The following is a 23801-nucleotide window of genomic DNA, read 5'->3' as shown; positions in this document are numbered from 1 at the left end:
AACATACTTATTCTCCCCCTGTGGTAGGTGAGCCCTCCCTCCCTCAGTGCCATCATTTTGCTCCGCTGGCAAAGCCGTGCTCCTTACTTCACAAGCTAAAGCCAATCTCATCTGAAGATGGATTGTGTAGCAGTGCTGAAGGCAGGCAGGTGCCAGACCCCACCGTCCCTGAGGATCCTTCCAGCCCCAGGTCTCGCGTTCCTCCATGCCATGCACCAACAGGGGTGGATCAGACACCCTCAGAAATTTTTTCCCAGCATCTTTTGACTTTGCACCCATTTGAGATGGGTCCGCTGTGACGCCTCCTACCTTCCCACTCGCAAGCCACCATTTTAAAACCTGCTCTTCTTGCAAAACTTGCGAAGAGCGATCTGTTCTTTAGCACAGTCTTCTCCCTGTTTGACCTTTTATTGTTTAAGCTTTACAGTGTTATGTTTTACACAATAGTAGACAACAAAATTGCCCTGGAGCCTTTTTTTTTCCCTTTTTTCTTTTTTTTTTTTTTTTTGAACATAACTTCAAAATGACAAATGCGCCCTGATTTGTCTCAGGGAAATGAAATAGTACACCTAGGGAAGGAGGGAGCACTTTTACTGCTTCCTTGTTAACCAGGGAAAGATTCCCTGAGTTATAAATTGTATCTGGGAGAAAACTTTAAACAGAAATTGCTTGGACGCTATTCTTTATTTAACTGATAAAACCTGAAAGCATCATCTTGATTTGCATAAAATAAGCATCTGGATTGAAAAACATCTTCCTTCTGCATTTTTCTGGAAAGATAAACTAGCAAGCAGCCTTCACGAGAGGGAAGAATGTTCTCCCACTTCCTACCTTCTTATTTGAAATGGGTTATGTACATCTACAGAACCAGAAAAATACCAAAAGGACTCTGTAAATTCAAACTTTCTCTGAAATATTTTATAAATTGCATTCTTTCCATTGACTTACTTTAAGGGTTTGGGTTTTTTTCCAAGGATCTCATTGCCACTCTGCCCTTTATGTGGCACTGAGAACCTAAATGTGAAACTAGCTGTGAACCTTGATGAAGGAAACAGTGAGGATTTTAGTTCAGGAGTGTAAGGAAAATTCCTTAGAGAGTGAGAAGAGTGAAACACAAGTCTTCAGCCTTGTCCGAGCTAATAGTGCTTTGCTTGCATGCCCTATTGCAGTGGCATTTATACTCACAAGTTACGTGTGAGATGTGCGTCCTTTATTCTGCATTCACATGGTGATGGTGGAAATGACAGGACGAGATGAAAGAAAGGAACCTGGACCTTGTTTCCTCCTCCAGACAAGTTACTTGGGAAGGAAGCAGTGGAGGAGAAATGCTTGCTTGGGAAGCAATCTGCAACATGCAGTCCTCTTCGTTTACCTCCTCCTTTCTTCCCAGAGTAATTAGTGAAGTTGCATGTAGTCTCTTGGTAATTTCCCAGTTGTATTGTAAGGTTTTTTTCTTGTCAGTACCCACTTATCAAGCTTAAACTCTAATTATACTTATCAGTGCTGAAAATTGGCTATTATCACTACTTAAACTCCTGCTAATTGTAAGAAATACTTTCGTAGCAAACTGTTAGATAATTTTACTTACCTTCTAGATGTAATAAGCTCCACTTGATTTCTTTTTTTTGCATTGCAACCTTCTCCTTTCTTTCCCCCCCGCTTTTTTTCTTTTGTCTTTGTGACTGTTCCAGGGGTGAGTAAGGTGGTGACCGTGGACATTAAAGGGAACTGGCAACGCTGGTTGAAGGTCCGAGATCTCACCAAGGGCATGACCTATTTATTCAAAGTGCAAGCCCGAACCATTGCCTATGGACCTGAACTACAAGCCAACGTCACAGCTGGCCCAGCAGAAGGTAAGTGGAACCATAAAAGCATGTTGCAAACCCAGTCAGTTACACAAACATCATCCAGCAGCCGGGAAGAGTGCACTCAGGGCTTCACATGAATTTCCAAGCCAGGGAGAAGTTGAGTCGCAGGAGCTCAGGACACAAGTCAGTGGGTTTCGCAACTGGCCATGGAAAACGTGTTTCCTTTTTCCTAAAAGCTAGAAGTCTTATGTGAATAAACAGAGCAGTGTGAATAAATCATAACAAATCTGGGCTGGCCAGGGATTTCAAAGCTGCAACCTGACAGCACGGTGCATAATTCTGACTGTGCTGCTGTGCAGTGGAGTCACAACTGGCATAACTCTGCTGAAACCAGCAGAGGTTCCAGGATGGAAAGCCAGACAGAATTTACTATTATTTTCTCCTGACACTTTGGCTTATGCAGAGGGGAGAGGTCTGCGAATTTCCTGATGTGTCAAGAGGATCCACAGGCTGAGCACCAGTTTGGTTCAGTCTGCGTATCACAAGGATTTGTTTTCTTATTTGATCAGTGATTTTGATAACATGATAATCTAATGAGATAAATGCCCTCCAATGATATAGGCCTGTCCAGTGAATCACAGCGCATCAATGCATTTCTGATTTTTGCTTCTTTCCAGCTCAGGGAAGTATTTTGTCCCTCTATCAGAGCCGTATCCACCCTTCTAGGTCCCAGCAAGGTTTCATTTGATTACAGTACCCTCTGTAGCCATTATCTGGGGTAGTAGGCACTGCGGATCCACAGTTTAATTCTCTCATGCCCCACCACAGCCGGTATAAAGCAGGAATCCGCTCTAACATGGCTGTGGCATCTTCTCAAGCAAGCGAACAGGCAGCTCTCCCCACAACCTTGCCCTGAAACTCAGCCGCTGGCTTCATCTCTGCAGTCAGAGAAAGCAGTGGCAATGTGCAGATGCTGCAGATATGCTGGTGGTTCCAAGGAGAGTGTTTTCTCTCTTTCCTTCTTAACACAGGTTTATGCAAAAACACAGATATGTAACTACTGGTACTAGAATTAGTGAAAAATTTAGGTCAATAGCCCATTGACTGGTTTATGTTGCCTGTGTGTTGACCAGTACTTCTAGATGGTTTGGTTTTTTACCCTGTATCAGTAGAAGGAAGGAGGAATACTGCCTTCTGTCTGTGATACCACCGCCATTTGGTATTCTTTTTTCATCCTTCAGGATCTCCTGGCTCCCCTCAAGAAATTCTGGTGACAAAATCTGCTTCTGGGCTGACGCTGCAATGGACTGAGGGAGATTCAGGAGAAAAACCCACAACTGGCTACGTTATAGAGGCACGACCTTCAGGTAAGCCATGGGAAACACAGCAAGCTTGATGAGTTCCCTTCCTTCAGTCCATGCTGAAAGCTATCTCACAGTGGAGGGTTTGTCGTCCCAGTAAGGTAATGGGATTTTGTGAGAGAATGCTCTCACCAGCCAGTGTTAAACCGTTGCTGGGCTATTAGGTGGTTTAGCAGATTTTCTCCTATTTAGGAATAGTCACAGAAAAACTACCCTGAGTGCTCTAGCTTTCACTGGGCTACATCACTGGTAAATCATCCAACTGATGAGCTAATATAGTTAATAATTAAAACTCACTTAAATGCTTACAGCATCTTCCACGCTCAAGAACTAATAAGTACTCGTAAGCTGTATTTTGAGGACTACAGATAGAAATCTGTCCTCTCCTGCAGCAGAACACAGCAGCTAATTACTGTTTTGTTGTTAATAATAGGACCAGGACTTTAGCACCACGTACACATCGCTTTCCGCATTTGTTATGCATTGCTGGGAGGGAAAGGATTTCCCTCATCACCACAGTTTTGCTTGGTGCTTTCCCAGAGCTCCTTTGCTTCTGGGATTTGCATGTTACCGAAGCTGCTCTCTGCTTTTTCCAGAGTATTTCCCCGGTTGGAGAAGGTAGATTTAAAAGTAGGCATATGCTCCAGCCTGTTCGCAAGCTCTCCCAGCTTGGTACCCCTTGCAAATTCAATAAGCAGACACTTTCTGGCAACCAAGTCATTAAGAAAAAAACAGTGAATGCTGCCAGACCCTTGTGTAATCTCACGTGATAATTTCCCTCCACTCTGACAGTGAATGTTGATAACCGTTTGCCGAGAACAGTTTTCCAGCCGGAGATGCATCTACCAGATACTTGTTTCACGGAGGCCCTGTTTGAATGTCACAATGTCAAAAGCTTTGCTGGAGTCAGGATAGATGATGTCTGCTCTTTCTCCTCTATTGACAAGGTCTGCTACCCTGTCACAGAAGGAAATTAGACATGATTTATACTTGACGTATCCATGTTGGCTGCTTGTTCTTTCCTGTTTTACTTCTAGGTGCCTGCACGTTGCTTGATTATATATTGATTAAATGAATGCTTATCTGTTTGATTATATAAAGAATCCTGTTTCTTTTATGTGTCTTGAATGTAAGGTGGCATTTAAGACCAATGATTTTAATTATGTTTAACCAGACCGCTAATAAATTATTGCCTGCATTTCTGTGGTCATCGCTAAAGACACAGATTGCCATACCTGCATCTGATAGATAGAATTTGCTCTGTAGTGAGGCTCAGCTGTGACCCTAAAATTTCTTCATTAGTTCTGTCATTTAACTTGACAATTTTCAAAACTAAGTCAAGGAAAATGTGTACCTTCTCAAAGCACTGGAGTTTCCCAAGCCCTCAAGGTGGTGGTTTGTTTGGTTTTTTTTATTTAGAGGCTTAAATCACCATGCTTCTATTTCCCTTGCATCAGCTGATTGATTTCGGCCATTATTTCTTCACAGGCAGAAAATACTCTGTCTTACTTGAACAGCATCGTTTGGATAGCAAGTTAAACCAAAACTGTTCATTGAAGTTCACTTAGTATCTTGTGTTTTCCTGAAGAGGTTTTTTTGAGGGTTTTAGAGGGGAAATCCGCAGCCTGTGTACAGGTTTTCTGCAACTGGAACTTCAACTCATGTGAGTGATGACCTTGCAAACACATCTGATGCTCCTGGGCTTGTCTCATCATTGGATGTGGAAAAATGAATTTTACAGTTCATGGCAAAGGACATGGGATTTGTGGCCAGCTCTTTTTGAGTAGGACAAAAATAGTCCCTCCAAGGCAGGTCTGAGCTGCATTAACCCTGGGTCACTTCTGCTGGCCCCACTCCACTGATCCTGAAAACACACAGAAGAGGTCTTATTCTCCTGCTCTCACAACCTGACTGTTGAGGCATTTAATTCCTCTTCAGATTATTTTAATCCTATTCATGCTGCTGAAGCAAATGGACTAGGCATTTGTATGCTGGATTCTCATCCTTCATTCTGGTTGCAGCTGTAGGAAGCGTGAAATGTGATCCAGGAGAGGAGACAGACTAATTGGAACGTTTGCTTGCTTCACCCAACTGTCGGCTTCCTTTCTGTGCCACTATTCTTCCTCATCTCTGCACAGAGGAGTTTGAAATCTAAATTGTGAGCTTAACAAAAACAGGGAACTAATTCCTCCTGTCAGGGCTGGTCATTCAGAGCAGAATCTGTCTTAATATCATTCTAAGAATTTGCTTCTGCGTGTTGATGTGCATGGGTTGGAGCAACCTTTGTTTTTAAGGAGTTGTTATCCAAGAGAAGAGCAGTTGACTTGTGCCCTTCACATAAAATCAAGGAAGGAAAAGATATTCATCGTTCTGAGATCAAAAAAGGGGACATTGAACAGACAGATTAAAAGCTTTAGCTTGTTGCCAATATTTAAATGCAATACCACTACCTTAGTGTTTCACATCTCAAGTGTCATCTATTATAGGCCTCATTACCCCAAACGTTAAATGCTGTATCATCTCATTTTCCCTGCTGAAGCTCCCTGCCAAGACTCTTCCATCAGAGTAGGAGGGTGGCTTTCTGTCAGAAATGGCAAACCCTACCCCCTTCTGTCACTTCCCTTTGAGGTTTCGGTGTCCCGCTGTGCCTCCCAGGGCTCCGGCTGCCCTGCTGGGTTTGGCGATGGTGGCAGCTGAGGCTGTTCAGTTCGTCTCCCTGTTTCTCCTCCGGATTTATGGAAGGTGACCAGGGTGGCTACCTCCTCTGCATTTTGAATGTGCTCAGGATGCACAACAAATTTTTTTTTTTTTTGGAGTGATCTGTGCTAGAGGAAGACATTACAGAAACAGAAGAGTTTTTCTTTTCCGTCAGCTTCTCTGTCCCTGGAGAAATGGATTCCAGCTTAGCTCCTTGTGCATTAAAAGAAGTGCAATTAAGCAGCCTCTGTCACTGCCATCGTAAGCACTCCCCAGACATCAACTAGGCTGGCTAAGGAATGGATATTAGATCATGTCCTCTGTTTTTACGTACAGAGGAAAAGACAGAAATGGCACAATGATGTCAAGGTCCCCAGTGCTGCTGGAAGGAGTGGAGACGCTGGTTTCACCCCTCTTTTCCTGACCCCACACCACATCCACGGCTCCACTCTCTGTACCGTGCTGTAACGGTGGGCGTGTAGCCTGTACAGCCCCGAGCAGTCCTGCCCAGCCGCGCCTTCCCAGTTATCCCCTATCCACAGAGGAGATGTTTCTGCATGATGCCCTGGAGATCTTGCACCGCCAGGAGCACTCCTGGGTCTGGAACTGCTGGTTACAGTGTGAGACCTCGCTGCACATGTTGTGCTGCCGCAGCCACCTTCAGCTTCAGGACAGCGTGTGGGTGTTTGGTCAATCTCCCTCATCACAGCTTGGGTCGACCCAGGCTGAGACAGACTTTTCTGGTTAAACTCAGATCAGCCACAGATTATGAGCTTAGGATATAGATGAGTCGGGAAAGTGTTTTCTTTCACTCCCTAGATGATCAGTTCCATGAAGGCAGCAGACCTTTTGGGGAAGAACCTGTGTATTTGAGGTGGGAATTGTCCTTCCCAGAAATGCTGATTTTCACTTCCCACACCCCAAGGGCAGATCTCACTTTAGTTTCCTTTCTGGTGCCTTGAGTAGTGTTTTTATGTTTTCTTCCTTTTCTATTTATTTTTAAACAAATGAGGGAGTGCAGTGTCAAACGTGGACACCAACCAGCAGAAGTCAGTAAATTCAAAGTGAAGGGTGCAGCTGCGTTGCCGGCATCTGCCATGGGGCCTTTGGTTCTCTTCTGCTCGCGAACGACGTGCCGAGGCTGACAGTTTGTCAGCCTTCACTTCCCATTCTTGTCCTTTCGCTAGTTCGCATGATAATCCAGCCCCTTGCCTCCAACAAATACACCCACGTTTTGATTTTGTCCTCTGCAGGAGGAACACTCCTCGCGTTCAGCTGGTCCTTAGCTCTCAGCAGCTTCTCCCCGTCATAAACCTCCTAATGTGTAATTAGGAGAAGGTTTTATGGCACGGCTCTGCTCTTTCTCCAAAAGTGTTTAAGACCCAAATAGCTGACAGCTTTCCAGCTCCCCAGCACAGCAGTCATTTGTTAGTGGCCTGAGTGAATAGAGCTGGGAGCCTTCGTCACAGATGGACAGTTTTATTCAGCGTGGGGACCCCAATTAATTGCCTGTGAAGTTCAGCTGTGGGTGCTGTGGGTGTCGTCAGCCTGGGGTGCTGCTCTTCGCTGGGCTGGACATGGTGTGAGGTCAGAGGTGGTTTCATCTTCTGTCATTTGGATCTTTTCCCCATGAACGTCCTTCACTCCCCAATTGGATGGAGAGGTCAAAGTTTCGGGGATAAAGATTAAATAAGGCTAGGTCAGAGTCTGGCTAAGCATTGATAGGAACAGGAAGGAAAGAAAAATTAAATTTTTTTGAGGAGCCCTCCTTTTTCCATGAGACCTTTTTAAGAAGCCAAGTGCCCGATGCTAGGCCATATGAAATGAAGGCAGGGACAGCTGTTACTTGAAGGCAAAGCACTTGTGAGCAGTACACATGCATCCCTGCTGCCAGCTGTGCTGCCTCTCCTGGGCATTAACCAGGCATGGGCTGGGGCTGGCAGAGCCTTGCACCTCTTTGCAGGAGTCTGGTGCTGCAAACTTTGCTTTTTTTTGGTGGTTTCTATGAGTTAATACCCAGCTGATATCCCAGCCACAGCATGCGCAGGTTTTCCTCCCTAAACTGAGTGGAAAACAGTGTACGGTGTACTAATGATTTTCCACTGAACTTAAAGGCCAATCTTTACTATCACAGGTGACCTTCTAATGAATTCTCTTTCAGCTGAACTTCTAACGTTTAGAGCAAACCAAGTTTTGAGGGATGGGGGAAGAGATGCAATGAATGAATTCACACGTGTGTGTTCAATATTTAATCTCAAAGTTCACCACTGAGATAAAATGCTTTTTTAGTTTGGTTGTCTCTGATTGTCATCTCTGTTTACAAAGAGGGGCCCGAATATTCCAGATGGAAAGAAGATAAATCAGTCAAGGCTCTGGAATTAAAAGCCTTGTTGGCCAGGGCTCGGGAAGCCACAACCTGTGCTGTGTGTAGCGTTTGTTTGGAGTCCGCAGTGGGGCAGATGTAAGGATGTCCCCTTTTCCAGGCTGCCACCCTGCAGATTTCTGACCACTGTCGCTGCATCAGCACCTTTCTGGGATCCCAGGGATCACCCGCTGGGTCCCATCTTGACCAAGCCCTGTTTCCTACCCCAGAAAAGAAGATTAGGACAAAGATACCTTCAATGAATCAAAGGGAGACAGGCCAAGAAGATACGGCCACCAGCCAGAGCATCTCTGGGTGCCAGTGAGACAGGAATCCCCCCAAAGAAACATCCACCAGCAGCCTCTGCTGCTCCGCACCGTCACCACTGTAGCCAAGGGGACAGAGATGTGGAACTGCAACACTGATTGCTCACGGGTAGTCTTCCCCACTTACTGCAAGCTTTACAGAGTGCTTAAATTTATGCTTCTTGGTCTGTTGGATATTTGGCACTGTGCACCCTGATAGGTTTGAGAAAATGGGTGAGAAAGTGCATGTGTTTGTTGCAGTGAGTGTTGAACGTTCATTTTTATTGTTGCCTTTTCTTCCTTCATGTAAGTGTCTTTCAATGCAAACAAATTGCTTTTCAGACAATTCACAATGGGCTCAAATTCTTTTATTGCTGTTTACAAATCTGTTTATGAAAGCTCAGGCAATTCTAGCAATTATGGCAATATTTTATACTCTGAGATGCATCTTCCTAGTATTGGTGGTTGCAACAATCCGACTTTGAAAATGCATCCTTCACTCCACCCTCTTCGGAGAAAGTAAATCCGAAGCTCCCTTTTTTATTACATTCTAAGTTTATGTGGTAAAAATAATCTAGCCTTCTATTGCCCTGTAAAAGGGAAGTCAATATTTTATCTCTTGTTTTATAGCCATTGTAATATCCAACTAATACATAGCAATGGTACATTATGATAACTTCATTATGCTGTGATCATGCTGGTGAATAATGTATTGGTCTGAATTTTAAGCATGACAGAAAAATTACCTGGTTTTATTGTTCTTTGGTATTTCTCAAACGTAGCTGGAACAATAACATTGCAGCCTGCTTTTTGCATCCACTGAGACTGCCAATCCTCCTGATCAGAAAAGATGTAGTTTGGGGGTTGTTAGTCATTGTGTGTGTTGCTAGACATGCAGCACAGTACAAATTACCGAGCCAATATTTACTGATGCCAAAGTTAAAACATTCACATGGAAATGCACCTGCAGTGTTAATCAATCCATCTTTGTTGCTATTCCCTGTTGCACAGAAGTAGGCAAAGGGCCAAATTTCTCTCTGTTACACCAGCACAATTCTGGAATCGCTGCGGTGACTCCAATTAGTGCACACTTAGGTAAATGCAAAGCAAGTGAGAACAGACTCCTGCCTTACGCTGCAGTGGCAGAACACGTCACGGAGGGTAGTGCTGCTGACTCCTGATTTATTGTTACCTTGATAACCCCTCAAGCTCCAGAAGTCCCGCTGATCCTCGAATCTCACAGTGCAGAGAACTTTCTTTCAAAGCAGGCAGCTCCCACGCTGGAGTTGTGTCCTGCGCAGAGGTTATTGTTGTATTCCCATTGCTGTGGGGCACGCAGAGAAAAATAGACATTGCTTGTACAGCTTTGATAAGTAAAAGTAAAAGCCCAGTGGGATACTTGTGAGGTCAGATCTACTAAGACCTGTGCTGGCTCAGGCTGGCTGAGAATTTGACCCCATGCATAGAGAGTAACTCCATTCTGTCAGTAAAAGTGCTGGGTACCAATTGTTACTGAAAAGCGGTCTGATTAGGTTGATGTTTGCGTCCTGCGCTCAAAATTATTGACTGACATTTTTAAATGTAGTTGGTTTTGTTCTTGCTGGTGACAGCATCCATCTTGCTGAAAGTTCTTTCCATTGTAGTCAGGTGAATACGAGCTTAGGGATATGGATCAGGGACCAGGGCAGTGCCCGGTCAGGATGCGCCTCAGGATCGATGTCCATATGGCTGCCAAGAACCGAGATTGCCCTACCGAAACACTCTCATCCCAACAGCAGTGCGTTTCTAACATTGAGAGATTTATGATACACATCAAACCTCATTCCTGTTTAAAACTGCATGACCCACACATGCAGTGCCAGCTGCCGGGCTCCGCGGGCTGTGCTGCATTGCCGGCCAGCACATGCGAAGGACATATCGCTGTTGACGTTGGGAAGCCAGCAGCACTCCAGTGACACCAGTCCACCAGGCACCGGTTCATGCAAGGCCATGGTACTTCTTGATGAGACCCAAATCTTAACATGCAAAGCCGAGCCTACGTGCTTCAGTAGTGGAGTCAGTTCCACCATGCAAAAAGCAGGCAAAGCCTGGGATTGGACTTGTTGATGTAGCGTGTTGCTTTGGGTTGACTTTGTCAAATAACGGGTATGCAGATGCGGTGACCTTACCTGGTCAGGAGGGACTCAGAGGACTGGCAGCTGCTCCAGCCAGCTCAGGTCACTGTGGGTGCTGCTGCAGATTCCAGAGGATACCTTTTCGATCTGGGCTGTTTTAAGATCCCATCATGAATAAATGCCTTTGCAGATGGGGTCTTGCAGGGCGTTCTGGTATTCGTACGTGTGGCTGAGGAGCCTTCAGGGAAGCACGTCCCCTGCCTGTGGTTGAAACGCACGATTAACGACAGGTTTGTTCAGTGAGCAGAAGGAAGCAGCAAGTCACACAGCTCATGCCATTTCTCTCCTTGCTCCTTTCCTAGATGAAGGACTGTGGGATATGTTTGTGAAGGACATCCCTCGCAGTGCTACCTCCTACACAGTCGGTCTGGACAAACTCAAGCAGGGTGTGACTTATGAATTTCGGGTGGTGGCTGTCAACGAATTTGGCTATGGAGAACCAAGTGTTCCCTCTGTGGCAGTATCAGGTAACCATGGATTTTTTTAATGTCTTTTCCAATGACATTTCTTGGTGGTGGATTTTGGGGGTGGGGAGAGAAGGAGGAGTAAGCTCAGCTGACATAGATTCTCTGGTTGCAACAAATCAAGGGCATCTTGCTTTCACTTGTTTTAGGATAAAACCAGAGTAATGTAATGGCGAATCAAGGTTTGCTATTACAGTAATATTACAGTAATAGCCTCTCAAGAGGAAGAATGCACATGTGCCATTTTTAAGTTTGACAAAGAACCTTCTCAGCAGAGTAATGTAATGGCGAATCAAGGTTTGCTATTACAGTAATATTACAGTAATAGCCTCTCAAGAGGAACATGTGCCGTTTTTAAGTTTGACAAAGAGCCTTCTCAGTGTTTGTATGTAAGATCTCTTGCCCCAAGACTAGTTTACGCAGCCTACAATTTATTTGCTTTTCCTCCTAGCCTAGTCTGTTCTTTTGTTTGCTCCGCCTCCTCCTTTTTTACCAGAGTTCTCCAATAAACATTTTCTGTGTTGCTTTGTGTTTAGCTCTCAAAAACATGGAAGTGTTAGTTTCTCAAAATAATCCCCATTATCCTCTGCACAGGCAGTTCCAGTACAGTGTGACACCTCCAGTCCTTCTTTCTCAGAACAGCTCACTGGTGATGCTCTTGGGCTCTTCCCACCCTCCCCACTCTCTTATGCTTATTCCCAGTAAAGAGTTCTGGCCTAAATGTTCTGGCCAATCCCTCTAAGCAGTGTGGCACTCTGCTTTTTTTCTGAAGGAACTTCAGTCCCTCGAAAAACAAATTTCACTCTGCTTGCTGTGTCTGAGCAGCTTGAGTTCAATGGCCTGTTGTGAAGTGGGAGAGCTTGCCCCGGTGAAAGCTTTGCTGAGGTCTTCTCTGACCCTTGCAGCTGTACTCCAGGTTGCTTCTGAGCAACAGGTTTCATCCTTGCTGTGTCAGCAAAGACAGACAAGAGGAATAAAAGAACCTGATAAAGCAGCTTTGTGATTCAAAATTCCGGAGAGTCCTGAGAACCTGGCAGTGCTCCAGTATCTGGAGTGGCTTTTATCTCTTTGCTTCTCCAGTGAAAAGCATAAACACCATTCAACAGTTACCCAGCAGGCAAGAGTAGTAAATGCTGCTATCGCCATCACGGCTGCGTTTGTCCTTACACAATTAACCACTTAGCCTGTGAGAGCTGTCTATGGATTTCAGCGTGAGTGCTACCCTTGCTTTTCTCCTTCAGGACAAGGGCATAGACAACCCACTTCAAACACCAAGAGTCAGTGTTTTCCCTGTCTGTGGTATCACAGAGGCCATAACTCAGTGTAAAGGTTCAGTAATCATGTCAATCTTTCCTTTCCTGGAAGACACTATTCCTCTGAAGCTGGACATACATTTCCTTGTGATGCTTTTTATAAATAAACTGCTTGTTTATAAGTTCTCCACTCGAACAGAACTGCTTAATTCACCTCCTTTTGATGCTTCAGTGTTTGTCTCAAATTGCTGCATGAAAGGAAGAGGTTTCCATTGAGATTCGCAGTCATAAAAGTATAAAGCATTTGAGGCTGGCCGCTTCAGCTAGCACGGGGAGGTGACAATCGCACTGAATCTGCTCAGCCCAGCATGACCCGTGCAGTTTGCCTTTAGGACTTTATTGGCCCGGACTGGCCTCCTAGCAAAGTACAGCTGTGGCTACTTTTCGCTGCTACAGAACACCCAGCGATCTGGAATAAATTTACTCTCCTTTCCCCAGGCTTACAACAGATCTGTGTTTGGATCTAGGGCTCAGGGTAGTTGGGGAAAGGGAGTTCCTGGGTTCAGTGTCAGTGAGGAGTTGGTTTCCTAGCATCACCCATTCCTGCCAGGTGTTCTTCTACCTTATGGACGAAAGGGAAATTACATGCAACCGCTGGCTTGTGCTCCAGGTGCAGCATTTTTTTCACAATGCTGAGGGATGCTGACAAAGAGAATATCACCACAAGAAAATAACAATACTTATTACTGGCAAGATAACTCTAGAAGGGGGTGGTTAGTATCATTTTGCATCTCCAGTTGAGGTCAAATGGGGTGAAATAGCTTGAGATCCTCCAAAATCCAGGCAACTGAACTGATAGGCATGTGCTGTTCATCAGGCTTGGCAAAGCTGATGGGGAAATGATACAGAGTAGTAGCGAATGTTGGAAGTTGGAGTTAATGAAGGTACCGAAAAACACTGAGCCAAGTGTACTTTGTTCCCTGGCACTAGCTGTATTTTTCAGAGAGTCGCTAAGCAGCATTTTGGTGAGGCAAGCCTCCTTAGAAGTGGAATAGTCGTGGATCATGACAGATAAAATGGTGGTTCCTGTGACCCAGGGAGTGCTAAGCACACTGCAGTAGTCAGGAAATGTAGGTGTGTGGAGCTGTGGGAAGAAACCTCGCTCTCTTCTCTTGGTGATAACTTCTTAGTGAAGGAGTGCTGGAGTGCTGCTCTGGGTGTGAGAAAGACGTTTGCAGAGATGTTGGAGCTGTGATATGCTCCTGTTCTCTTTGCTACCTTAGAAGTGTCAGCAAGTCCCTTGAAATTCTGGCTGCAAAGTAGGCTGTTTTACCTCCTTTAAACACCTCTCTGGATTATAAATGCATCGTTCACTTTGGGGAAGAAGAGAAGATTTTGAAGGGACATAAAGAGGAATTGTGGGTGGAGTGTTTGGGGTTTTTTTTGCTTTTTCAGCACAAACAGAAGCCCCTTTCTATGAGGAGTGGTGGTTTCTGCTGGTGATGGCTCTCTCAAGTCTGATCCTCATCCTCCTGGTGGTGTTTGCATTGGTCCTGCATGGCCAGAGCAAGAAGTACAAGAACTGCAGCACAGGTAAGACATCGGCTCACTTCTATAGTCACATTCTCAAGAGCTGTGGGAATTAGAAATGTCTTTCCTGACTGATTTCATCAGCGTGGAGTCTAAGTATTTTGTTTGGCAGAAGGCTTGAATCTTTTCGCTCTCTGGTTTGGTATAAATGGCTTTTTCCCGTAGCCATACTGGGCAGAGTGCCTGGTCGTATCGGGTTTTGGATGCTAACCAGCCATGGGTAGGACAGCATCTGCAAGTCCCAGGGAGTGTAGCAAAAGCCAGGGAGTCTGGGTCAAATGTTTGGAAAAAGAGGCCAAAAAGGAACGAGCTAGGACTACAATTAGCTTCATCATCATTTCCTGGTAGATGGGGGGAAAGAGAAAGATTCTGCTTTTCCAGGGCTTTACCCAGCGCAGATATTCCAGGTCTGTGTGTGTGAGGACTGTATCCCAACTTGTTTGCACTAAATAGTGTCCTGCGTCTCACATTCATTCCCTAAACAAAGCTGTAGCTGCTGGGCTGGGGGCCAAGCAACTAAGAGATGTTTTACATATATGGACCTGTTAGATGTCAGTGCATAATGAGCATGAAGCTTTGAATTTTCCTTTAGGCATGTTTTTTACCAGTTTTCTTTCTGAAGAGAAACAGGAGCTACCTGCTCTATAACCAGGAATGTTTCAAAACATTCTTGAGCTCTGAATATCATTTTTACCTTTTGTTCTCCTTACATGATTAAGTCCTAGAAGGATTGTCCACATGTGCATTTCTCTGATAGGCTCCTCCACCTCCAGCAAGGGATTGCTCTGATTCCAGGAGGTCCAAAAAGGCATCTTAATGAGTAGGACGAGGTTCTTAGGGATTAATGTAATGAAGGGGTCTTCCAGACAGTATTTAGTAATTTAGTCCCAAAGAGGAGATCTTTTCTTTCTTTATAATTCACTTCTAACAAGTGTTAGAAAATCAGATTTCAGTCCCATGAGATACAAGATGTATGAATACCGTGGCATTTTACCAAGTTAATACTATTACATATTTGTATGCATAGCTCATAGGAAATCTCTCCTCTTCTTAGTTTTATTCTGTGTTTGGTGGCCAGACATTAAAAGAGGGGTCTGACCTATACTGTCAGATATCAGTGTGCACACGGAGTCTTAATGTAGTGCTGAAGCTAAGGATAAAGTACCCGTCTGCTGCAAAGTGGCAACGTGCAACCAGTCCTTCTGCCCAGGACATGAGCTGAGCTCACACCTTGGGGATTACGGAGAAGGAGCAGGGGAGAGAACAAGCTCTTGCTCTATTTGATCACAAGAAATAATACACTTGGCTGTATTTTCCTGCTTCTTCTAGTCCCCTGACTTTTCCCTGCTTTACATTGTCCAGTGATTTCTCACATCTGTATCTTATCCTCATTATAGCTCTGACATTTTTTCCCATTTGCTATCCCCTTACCCTTTTTTTCTTGCTTGCTTTCATTTTTTTCTCTCCTTTTCCTCTTTTTCTGCCCTTTCTGGTTTTACTTTCTCTAGCTTTGCTTCAGTCAGCATGAATGGCATTCAAAGCACCTGATTTAGGAAATCTTCAGTTGCCACCTGAATTAGTCACCTGGTTTCTGTCTATAGTCAAAAGACAAGAATAAGCACTTTTGGAGCACGGCTCATCTATGCTTTTTTAAATACCTTTGAATGAAATGCATCCATCCATGACTCCTTTCCCCTTTTGACTCCTTTCCCCTTTTGCCTCCTTCTGCCCATTCACACTCCTGATAAAGCCCTTTTTCACTCTGCTTGTTCTCATTTGCAAGTAAGATGAGTAAAGAGATGTTCAAACAATTAAGATGTCATAAAACATAAGGAAGGAGAGGTTATCTCTGTATTTTCGGAGGAAAGTGCCTTTGTTTCAGCTGAATCATTCGTTACCTGTCTCCAGGTAAAACCATCTCCAACGTGGAAGAGGCAGTCACCCTGGATAACGGAGGTTTCACTGCTCTGGAGCTCAACAGCAGGCACCTGAACATCAAGAGCACTTTCTCAAAGAAGAATGGAACCAGGTAAGAAGCTGGGAATGCCAAACTCTTGGAAACGACTTTTTACCTAGCTTTGAGCAGCTGTCAAATAGGCAATGGGGAGAGGCTGTTGTCTGGAGCATCTGGGGACTCTAATGCCCAAGTGTCTGCCCCAGGCTGTGATTCTGGCTTCTGAGCATGATTTCATTGTGTCATTTCAGACAAATGACAACAGCCTCTACACTCACCCTTTATGTTTCCTAGGTCTCCTCCTCGGCCAAGCCCAGGGGGGCTGCACTACTCCGATGAGGATATCTGCAACAAGTACAATGGAGCTGTGCTGACCGAGGGCTTGGGCCTGAACGAGAAGCCCTTAGAAGTGTCGGAGTCAGAGGTAGGGTCTCCCTTTGCCTTGCCAGATGTTGCCCCGTCACTGCATACATTCATTTCTCCACTGAATCCTGGCAAGTCTTGGAACTCCTACTCCTTTACCTGCAGTACTACGCTGTGTTGTCACTGTTTTACTGTCTTGGGGACTTGAAAATATGCAATTCACTGGCTATTAACATCACATCTTAAAATTAATGTCAAAGCGAAAGAATCGTAAGCAGGACCCAGCAGGGGCAGTTTCCAGACCTGATCCTGGCAGATATTCACATATTCACATTTTTCCAGTGTTACATAGAAAGACAAGTGCAATCAGTCAGCCAGTGTGTGCTGACCTCTCTGGAAGGGGCTGCACATCCCCTTTCTGCCGGTGGTCTGCAAACCTGGAGCACTTTTGGGAAAACCTGTATGTCCTGCAAAATAACTGGGAGGCTGCAGCTGCCATCTGGATGAGGTTGAAGGTGGGACACGCTTCGGATTGCTCGACAGACTGAAGCATGAGATGCAGCCTGAGGTTTTTACGCAGCTGTAGGCAGCACCAAGATTTGAAAGAGTGGTCTTGAGTGGTGATAACTGCTGCCTGTGGTACAGAGGGACTAAGTGAGGAGTGAATAACCCAGCAGGGAGCACGTGGCTATGGCTGTGAGAGCCCAGCATTCAGGTTCCTGGACACCCTAGCCTGCAGCCTTAGTCTATGTTGAGAGGAGCCTCCTGCTCGGATCGCCTTTAGACTCTATTCTCCGCGGAAGGTGGGTGTATGCTGACGTTACCCGTCTGGCAGTGCTCCATCTCGTGTCTTATATCCCCCTTAAGAAGAATGAAAGTGCTTGTGGTCTGAAAAAGTCCAACGGTGGCCAGAGGTGAATAGACAGGCTTCAAGGGATATCCAGAAAGGTAAATCTGTCTCTCAAACCCTGTGTTGTCAGCTGAGATCCTGACGAATCTGAACTGACAGCGCACGAAGCGAGCAGTGGGCCAAAGCACTCCAAACCTGACCCTTCGAGCAAGAATAAATCAAGAGCAGCAAGGAGTGAAAGAAGATGACAGCTTTCATCTGGAGCTTTTCTGCACCTGCAGCTACAGCTGCTTTTCCTGGCTACCTAGCTCTCACCTCCCGTTAATTACCGCGGACAGCCTGCTGCTCCGTGCTGCCCCGTGGCCGACCCGCTATGCAGGCGGCTCTCCTCTCGAGCCGCTCTCTGTGCGAGGCACGAGCGTTACCCTCCAGATTAAACCCCTAGTGCTTTGGTCATGTCGCTGTACCAACCCAGCATTAAGCCCGTCATTAAAACAGTTTGCTGAGCACGATCGTGAATGGAGCACAGGCACCTTTTGACATTAATTTCTGTGCCCCGTGTGGTATTTCCTGGTAATGCGCAAAAGTCTCCTTGCAGGGTGTCATTACTGCCTTCTTTATGCGCTGTTCGTACGACATGGAAGAAAGTGATTTTTGTTTCTTTTTCTCAGGCTATTATTAATATTATTTATTTACTGAGTATTGCAGTCGAGCCTGAAGGCCTCAATTGAGATTCTAGTGTTTTTGTCAATCTCTGTGTGCATGCGAGTATGTGAACATAATGTGCCGCCTGTTTTTTCCATGGGGCTTAGATATGCAGCCCTTCTATTTAATGTCTTTGATGCTTGGTTTGGGGTTTTCTTTGTGATGGGGAGTGCTTTTAGGCATGGAATGTTAATACGCTCCCAGTAGAGGTAACAGCAGGAGAATGCTGCCTTTTGATCAGCCTGAGAATGCTCTTTACCTTGGCTGGTGCAGATGGGAGGTGAGAGGTGGGCGTAGATGTTTGACCACTTTCTTGTCAAGTACTCCTATACCTATTAGCTCTTCCCGTTTGTCTTTTCTCTTCCTTTTGCTTCTATTCTCAAAGGAGATCTTAACAGACAAGCTCTATTTTCCAAGAATTTCAGAATTTCCATCTCTCATAGCAGGCAGAAATGTCTCCTATTATGTGAAGAGTTAAACTTATCTTTTTATATAAGAGCTCTACGTAAGTTTGGCCGTCTGCAGCAAAAGGGGTCCTGGTGAGTTTTTCTCTATTGCATTTTTGTGTGGATCTCAAATTCCACTTAATATGATGCATATAAGGGCAGTCAGGGCCAAAACCTGTCCTTTTGTTTTCAACCCATGTGTCATCTTGTTGTTGCTTAGTCTTACCTCTGTTGCCTGAGGTGTCAAGATTTTATATGGAAAAGAAGGAAGCTCACTGGCTTCAAATCTCCTGGGGTTTACTGAACGTGGGGAAGTCTGCAAGAAACTGTTGGGCAGGGCTGACTGCACTTAGAGCACAGCTGCCTGGGAGCCTTCCTCCAAGCTCCTTCCTGATGAGGAGAGCAAAAGAGCAACAAGGATAAAATCAAGCAGACCAAGCAATACTCTTAATATTCATAAATCAAGCGATTAACTTAACTCCATGTCATGAAAGCCAAGCACCAGTCCTGTTAATGAGGTTAAAGTAGTTTAATTGGCAAGTATGGAGCAAGAGAGTGCTAAGGGTGTAATTTTTAAATGATTAATAATAATAGGCTTTTAGGTAATGAGTCAAGTGGACGAAGCTCCAGACGGATAATCTGAAGGAATTTGGTGTTCACCATGTATAGAAATTTGATGATGTATCTGCAGTGTCATCGACCCATGGAAAAGCAGTTTTACAAGAGGGGAGGGGAGGGTGTGGGGGTTTGTGTTTGTTTGTTCTCACATGTCCTTGTGGTCTCCCAAAACACAAGGAGATAATACTCTCAGGAGTATTATCAGGAGATAATACTCTCACAAATTGCACACGTTATCAGCCAGTGCTGAATTCTGGTGATGCTCTGGTCTTCCCAGCTGCTCTCTGCAGTCTAACTGGACTTTTGCTTTCTCAGCTCTGTGGAAAGATATTATAAATTTCCACTTAGCACTTAATACGGAATATGTTTTAACTTGTTTCCAATAAAGTCCTGCAATGATTTTGACAAGTTGGGCACCATGTGAAAAACAGCGGCAGGTGACACGTTAAATAAGCAAAGGGTTCCCATGTCCAGAGCAATTTGTTTGCCTACTAGGTTTCCTTGTCTGTTTTACAACATATTCATTTAACGTCAACCAAAAGAAACTGCTGCCATCTACATTTTGAGAAATAATCTCGTAAGGTTTTTTCTTATGCAGTCACTTAAAAAAAAGAAAAAAGATAGATAGTTGGAACTATTTTCAAATTTCCCATTGACTGAGCTACTAAATCTGGTTGCTAACTTGCCTCTGAGCAGCACTTGTGCATTTCATGCTATCAATAAAGTACTTAAACTCCTATTTGCTATATTTGTTGTTTCATAGGCATCCATGCACCTTTGGTTGACAATCTGTAATGTCACCGCACACCCAATCACGCCCCAGCCTATGGAGGTTTCCAAGGTAACAAAGCCACAGTCGCAGGGAAGGGAGAAAACTGAAAACAAAGCAAAAAGCCCTGCAGCATTTCTATTTACTCAATAATTTAAAAACCACTAAAAAGTAATCTTTGAGTATAAGCTGTCCATATTGTCATGCAAAACAGGTTTATCTTGCTACTCTTTGATTTTCATCAGGGTAGAGAGAGATGTGGAATGGCAATTTAAAGAAATCCATGTTGGTGAGGGTGGTTATTAGTAGCTTGTTTGGAGCAAACCGTAGAAGATGCTTTAGAGACAAGGGCAGAATAGTCAGTTCTTGCCTGTTCTGAAGGAAATGCAAAGAAAACACCTTGTATTGACACTGATAGGTGGGTTATCCTTTCCAGCATCAGTGCTAATGATGGTGAAAGGCCAGGGTTAGTGCAGCTCTATGTTTCATGAAAGTTGCTTCTGAAAGGCACTGGCCTTGTTTACACCAAATTAGCATTCTCTTTCAGTTAGTATAAGGGACTAATTAGTGGACAGATTATCAGCAGGTGGTATTGTTTTAAATTATCTCTTTCTGTTCAAATGATGCTCTATTTCAAATGGCAGCAGCCCATCTAAAAGTGTTCCCAGTACTTCTCCTCTTTATTATGTTGACTTCTGGCAATCTCGAAAGAACTTGGCTTAGGTACAGAAACTATATTAGTTTTGTGAGTGAGTATTTTTCTGCTAGCGATGGACAGAAATCAAGTGGCCGCTTCAGTATTATTATACCCATCAAGTCATGTGTCAGTCTTCTGGGTACAACTTCTCAGCAGTTCTTCTTCTTCTTCTAGCCCTTTAGTTGTCTTTATGTTTCTGTATGTCTGTGGGGACATCAGAAAGACCAATTAGGAACCACTATGGAGCTGCAGCAGAGTATTTGGAGATATAGGTCAGCCCCTTGATTCTTGATAAAAACAGAGAAAACCAAGGTTTGGGGATCTGTAGATCTACAGGTGAGGTTGGTTGCGTCTGCAACTGAGGACCAACCCGCCTGAGCTGTTGCTGCCGTGCCCTGCCGTGCTGCCACATCTGCGGTCAGCAGAGGCACTTTTGTTGGAGCCTCTTACAAACAGAGACCGGGCAGTGCTGGCAAGGAATCTCCTGCAGCAGTGCCAAGGCTCTGGAGCTGCTCTCTGCACCCGCTGGCTGTGGAGCGGCCGCATCTGGGGATATTCCAGGCGTATCACAAAAACCACCTGTTCAGGAAGGTCTTCAGGGGGAGCTGGGTTTTGGCTTCCCAAGGCTGGCAGCTGGCATAAAGGAGTGTTTTTCTAGGAGACAGACCTTCTGAATTCCTTCTGGAGTGATTATTAAATGCTGGTGGGGTTTTGTTGTAATATTAATTACGTGTCAAGGCACCTGATCCTTTGCATTCTTAAAATAATCAAACAGTGCATAATTCTGAAAGAGCCAAAGCACAGGTGATAGCGGAAGGGAAATTTTGCAAAGCTGTGAAGAGCTACTTTGCCTAGACTTTTGGAAAACTTTGGGAAACATTTCTCAGCTCTGTCCATCACCATCTATGCTGGAAAATGGGCACAAAATAGTATTGAAACAGCTATCTAAGCAAAGAAGTGGGATGATGGATGCAGTGCCCTTTTCAAACGATGTTTCTCAAGGCATCTGAGGATTGTTCTTCGGAGACCATCAAAAAGTAGCTTTAGAGGAGCAGCGTCTAGTTGTGTGGCAGGCAGGATCAAGAAGGATGTGTGTGTGCTGTGTAGTGTCATAGACCAGAACGATACCAACCTGAATCTAATTGCAGCAACTAACAGTTACGAGCTGCACTTACCCGTCTCTCTTGTGTGTCTTATGCAGCTACTACTTTGATATTTAATTGCCTTTAGAATCAGCTATGCAGATTATCAGCAGGGAAGGGAGGTGAATAAAAGTTTGTTCATGCTCAAACCGGAGATTTTGAGAGAAGACATGAGATATGGAAGTGACTGGGTAAATGTTTGTATGCTGTATGGGCTGTGGCTGTTACTAGTGGGAACAGAAGGAAAATGTGCACTTGGATACCACAGCCAATGCTTTGCCGTGGTCTCTGCGCTCGGAGGAGATGCATGAGCCCTCTGTGATTCCTCCAGCTGTATCACAGCAGCAGCACTTCAGAGGAGGGGCAGATGCACAGAGCTTATCTGCTTACATCTCAATAGAGCTCCCGCTCGGTATTGATATGAGCTTTGAAGCTATCCAGCCACCATGCATAAATGTTTCAGGGGTAAGATCCGCTCTGAGCCATCCCAAGAAAGCAACCCCTCCTGCCTGGCAGTTCTTCTTTCCCAGATTTTGCATTCTGTTTCTTCTGTCCCTGCTGGTTGTGCACCTTGTACCACCAGTAATCAGCTGGAACGTGGAGGTGGAGTTGTTTGCTTGAAAAAAACGTGTGATTTTGTTTAATTCCCTTTCAGTGATATAACTAATTTTCAGTACTCAATGGGACTCACAAGCCAAACTCAGTAGTGTGCAGGTGGCCTGTCTGACCACCACAAATAGCAGGTCTGGCTGACTTGCGGGGTCTGCAGGGAAGACATTCCTTCTGCCCTTGCAGCAGAAGAGCAGATGCTCTCAGCTGCAGTTGTAATTGCAGCCTCGTTGATGGTTGACTGAAAGCTGTTGGTTTCTCTGTCTTGTCTCTATACTTCCCTGTATCTTTTGTCAAAATGGGAACTTGTCGCTCCCACTGCATCATTCTGCAGTGAGTTAGAGGGGATTTCTCTGCATCTCTTATGACTAGCATTGGTCAGGACGCTCTCCCTCTAGCAGCAAAGCCTGGCTAAACCAAAGTACAGTGCTTTTCTCCAGTCCGGCAGATATTACACTCGGATGACGCACCATCCTACCCTAAAATTACAGCTCTTGTAAGCTTGAGATATTAAACTTGTCTCTAATTTCTTTTAGAGTGGAATAGGCTGAATCATAGATGCTAATGGCTGATTTTTTTTTTATTTCTTTTTTTTCCGATGCTCCAGGCCACTGACTCGGATTATGAAGACGAGTTGCCAAAGCACTCCTTCGTGAACCATTACATGAGCGACCCCACGTACTACAACTCGTGGAAGCGGCAGCAGAAAGGGGTGAAGCACCCAGCGACCTACAGATACGAGGAGTGCACTGCCGGCGAGACAGAACCCTATTTCCAGACTGTCATCACAACACAGAGCTCAGGAGGGGTGTACACCCCAACAGGACAGCCTGCACCCGGCTCCCGGACTCCAGTGACAGGGTTCTCCTCCTTCGTCTGAGACGGGGCTGGAGGATACGGCTGCGCCGCCGGCAGTACTCGGGGGGACCCATCGCAGTGACTGTGTGTGCGTGACCAGCGCGGTGAACTGTGGGTAACTTCTCTATCAGGGTAGAAAAGGATGGGAACACAGATGAGGTTGGGTTTGGGGTTTGGGTTTTTGTTGGTTTGTTGGTTTTTGTTTTGTTTTGTTTTGTTTTTCTGAAGACAATCAACTCTAAAAAGACAGAGCTGAACTAGCTGAACTTTTGTTTTAAAAAAAAAAAGGAAAAAAAAAAGGCATTCTGAAAAGTGATGATTTTAACCACTTGTGAATAGTAGGGGTTTTTTAACCGCTTTTTTGTAACACTGCTTCAGGAAGCAGCTCCTATGCCCTTCTGTTCCCTCTTTCTTTCTCTCCCTTCCTCCTGTCCCCCCATTCCCAAACAAGGAGGTGAATTCCCTAGATGCAATGAGTGACTTCGTGATGTGATTTGAAGAGAAAACATAAAACCTCCCAGGCTCCTTTTTCTTCCTTTTTCTCTACTCTTTTTTTTGTTTGTTTTTAATTTTTCCCTGTCATCAAGGTCAAGGAGGAAAACACAGAAAAGGGACAAATTTTTATGTCAAAAGCAGTCACCTCCTCTCTCCTCTCCTCATTGCTGCTCCCCACATTAGGACACTGGCTGATCAACTTATGCTCAGATGTGTCTGCTGTAGGTTCACTACTGATATATTTATACTGAATTACTGACCTGCTTTTCTTTCTTGTTCAA

The 23801-nt window shown here is 44.8% G+C and overlaps 1 protein-coding gene across 1 annotated transcript in view; it reads left to right on the top strand.

Moving 5' to 3' along the window:
* LOC104280997 (protein sidekick-1-like) overlaps window positions 1-23300 on the top strand; it is a 282102-nt gene extending 258802 nt beyond the window's left edge. The window contains 7 exon segments of the mRNA XM_009878837.1: window positions 1692-1853; window positions 3050-3175; window positions 11010-11174; window positions 13880-14017; window positions 15923-16043; window positions 16263-16392; window positions 22775-23300. Of these exon segments, the coding sequence (XP_009877139.1) occupies window positions 1692-1853; window positions 3050-3175; window positions 11010-11174; window positions 13880-14017; window positions 15923-16043; window positions 16263-16392; window positions 22775-23047 (1115 nt within the window). The 3' untranslated portion in view covers window positions 23048-23300.
* Window positions 23301-23801: the final 501 nt, after the last annotated feature.

The sequence above is a fragment of the Apaloderma vittatum genome, unplaced genomic scaffold, assembly GCF_000703405.1.
Source record: "Apaloderma vittatum isolate BGI_N311 unplaced genomic scaffold, ASM70340v1 scaffold4011, whole genome shotgun sequence".
NCBI classification, from domain to species: Eukaryota; Metazoa; Chordata; class Aves; order Trogoniformes; family Trogonidae; genus Apaloderma; species Apaloderma vittatum.
Note: the sequence above shows the minus strand (reverse complement) of the source record. Positions and strands in the feature narration are given on the sequence as shown.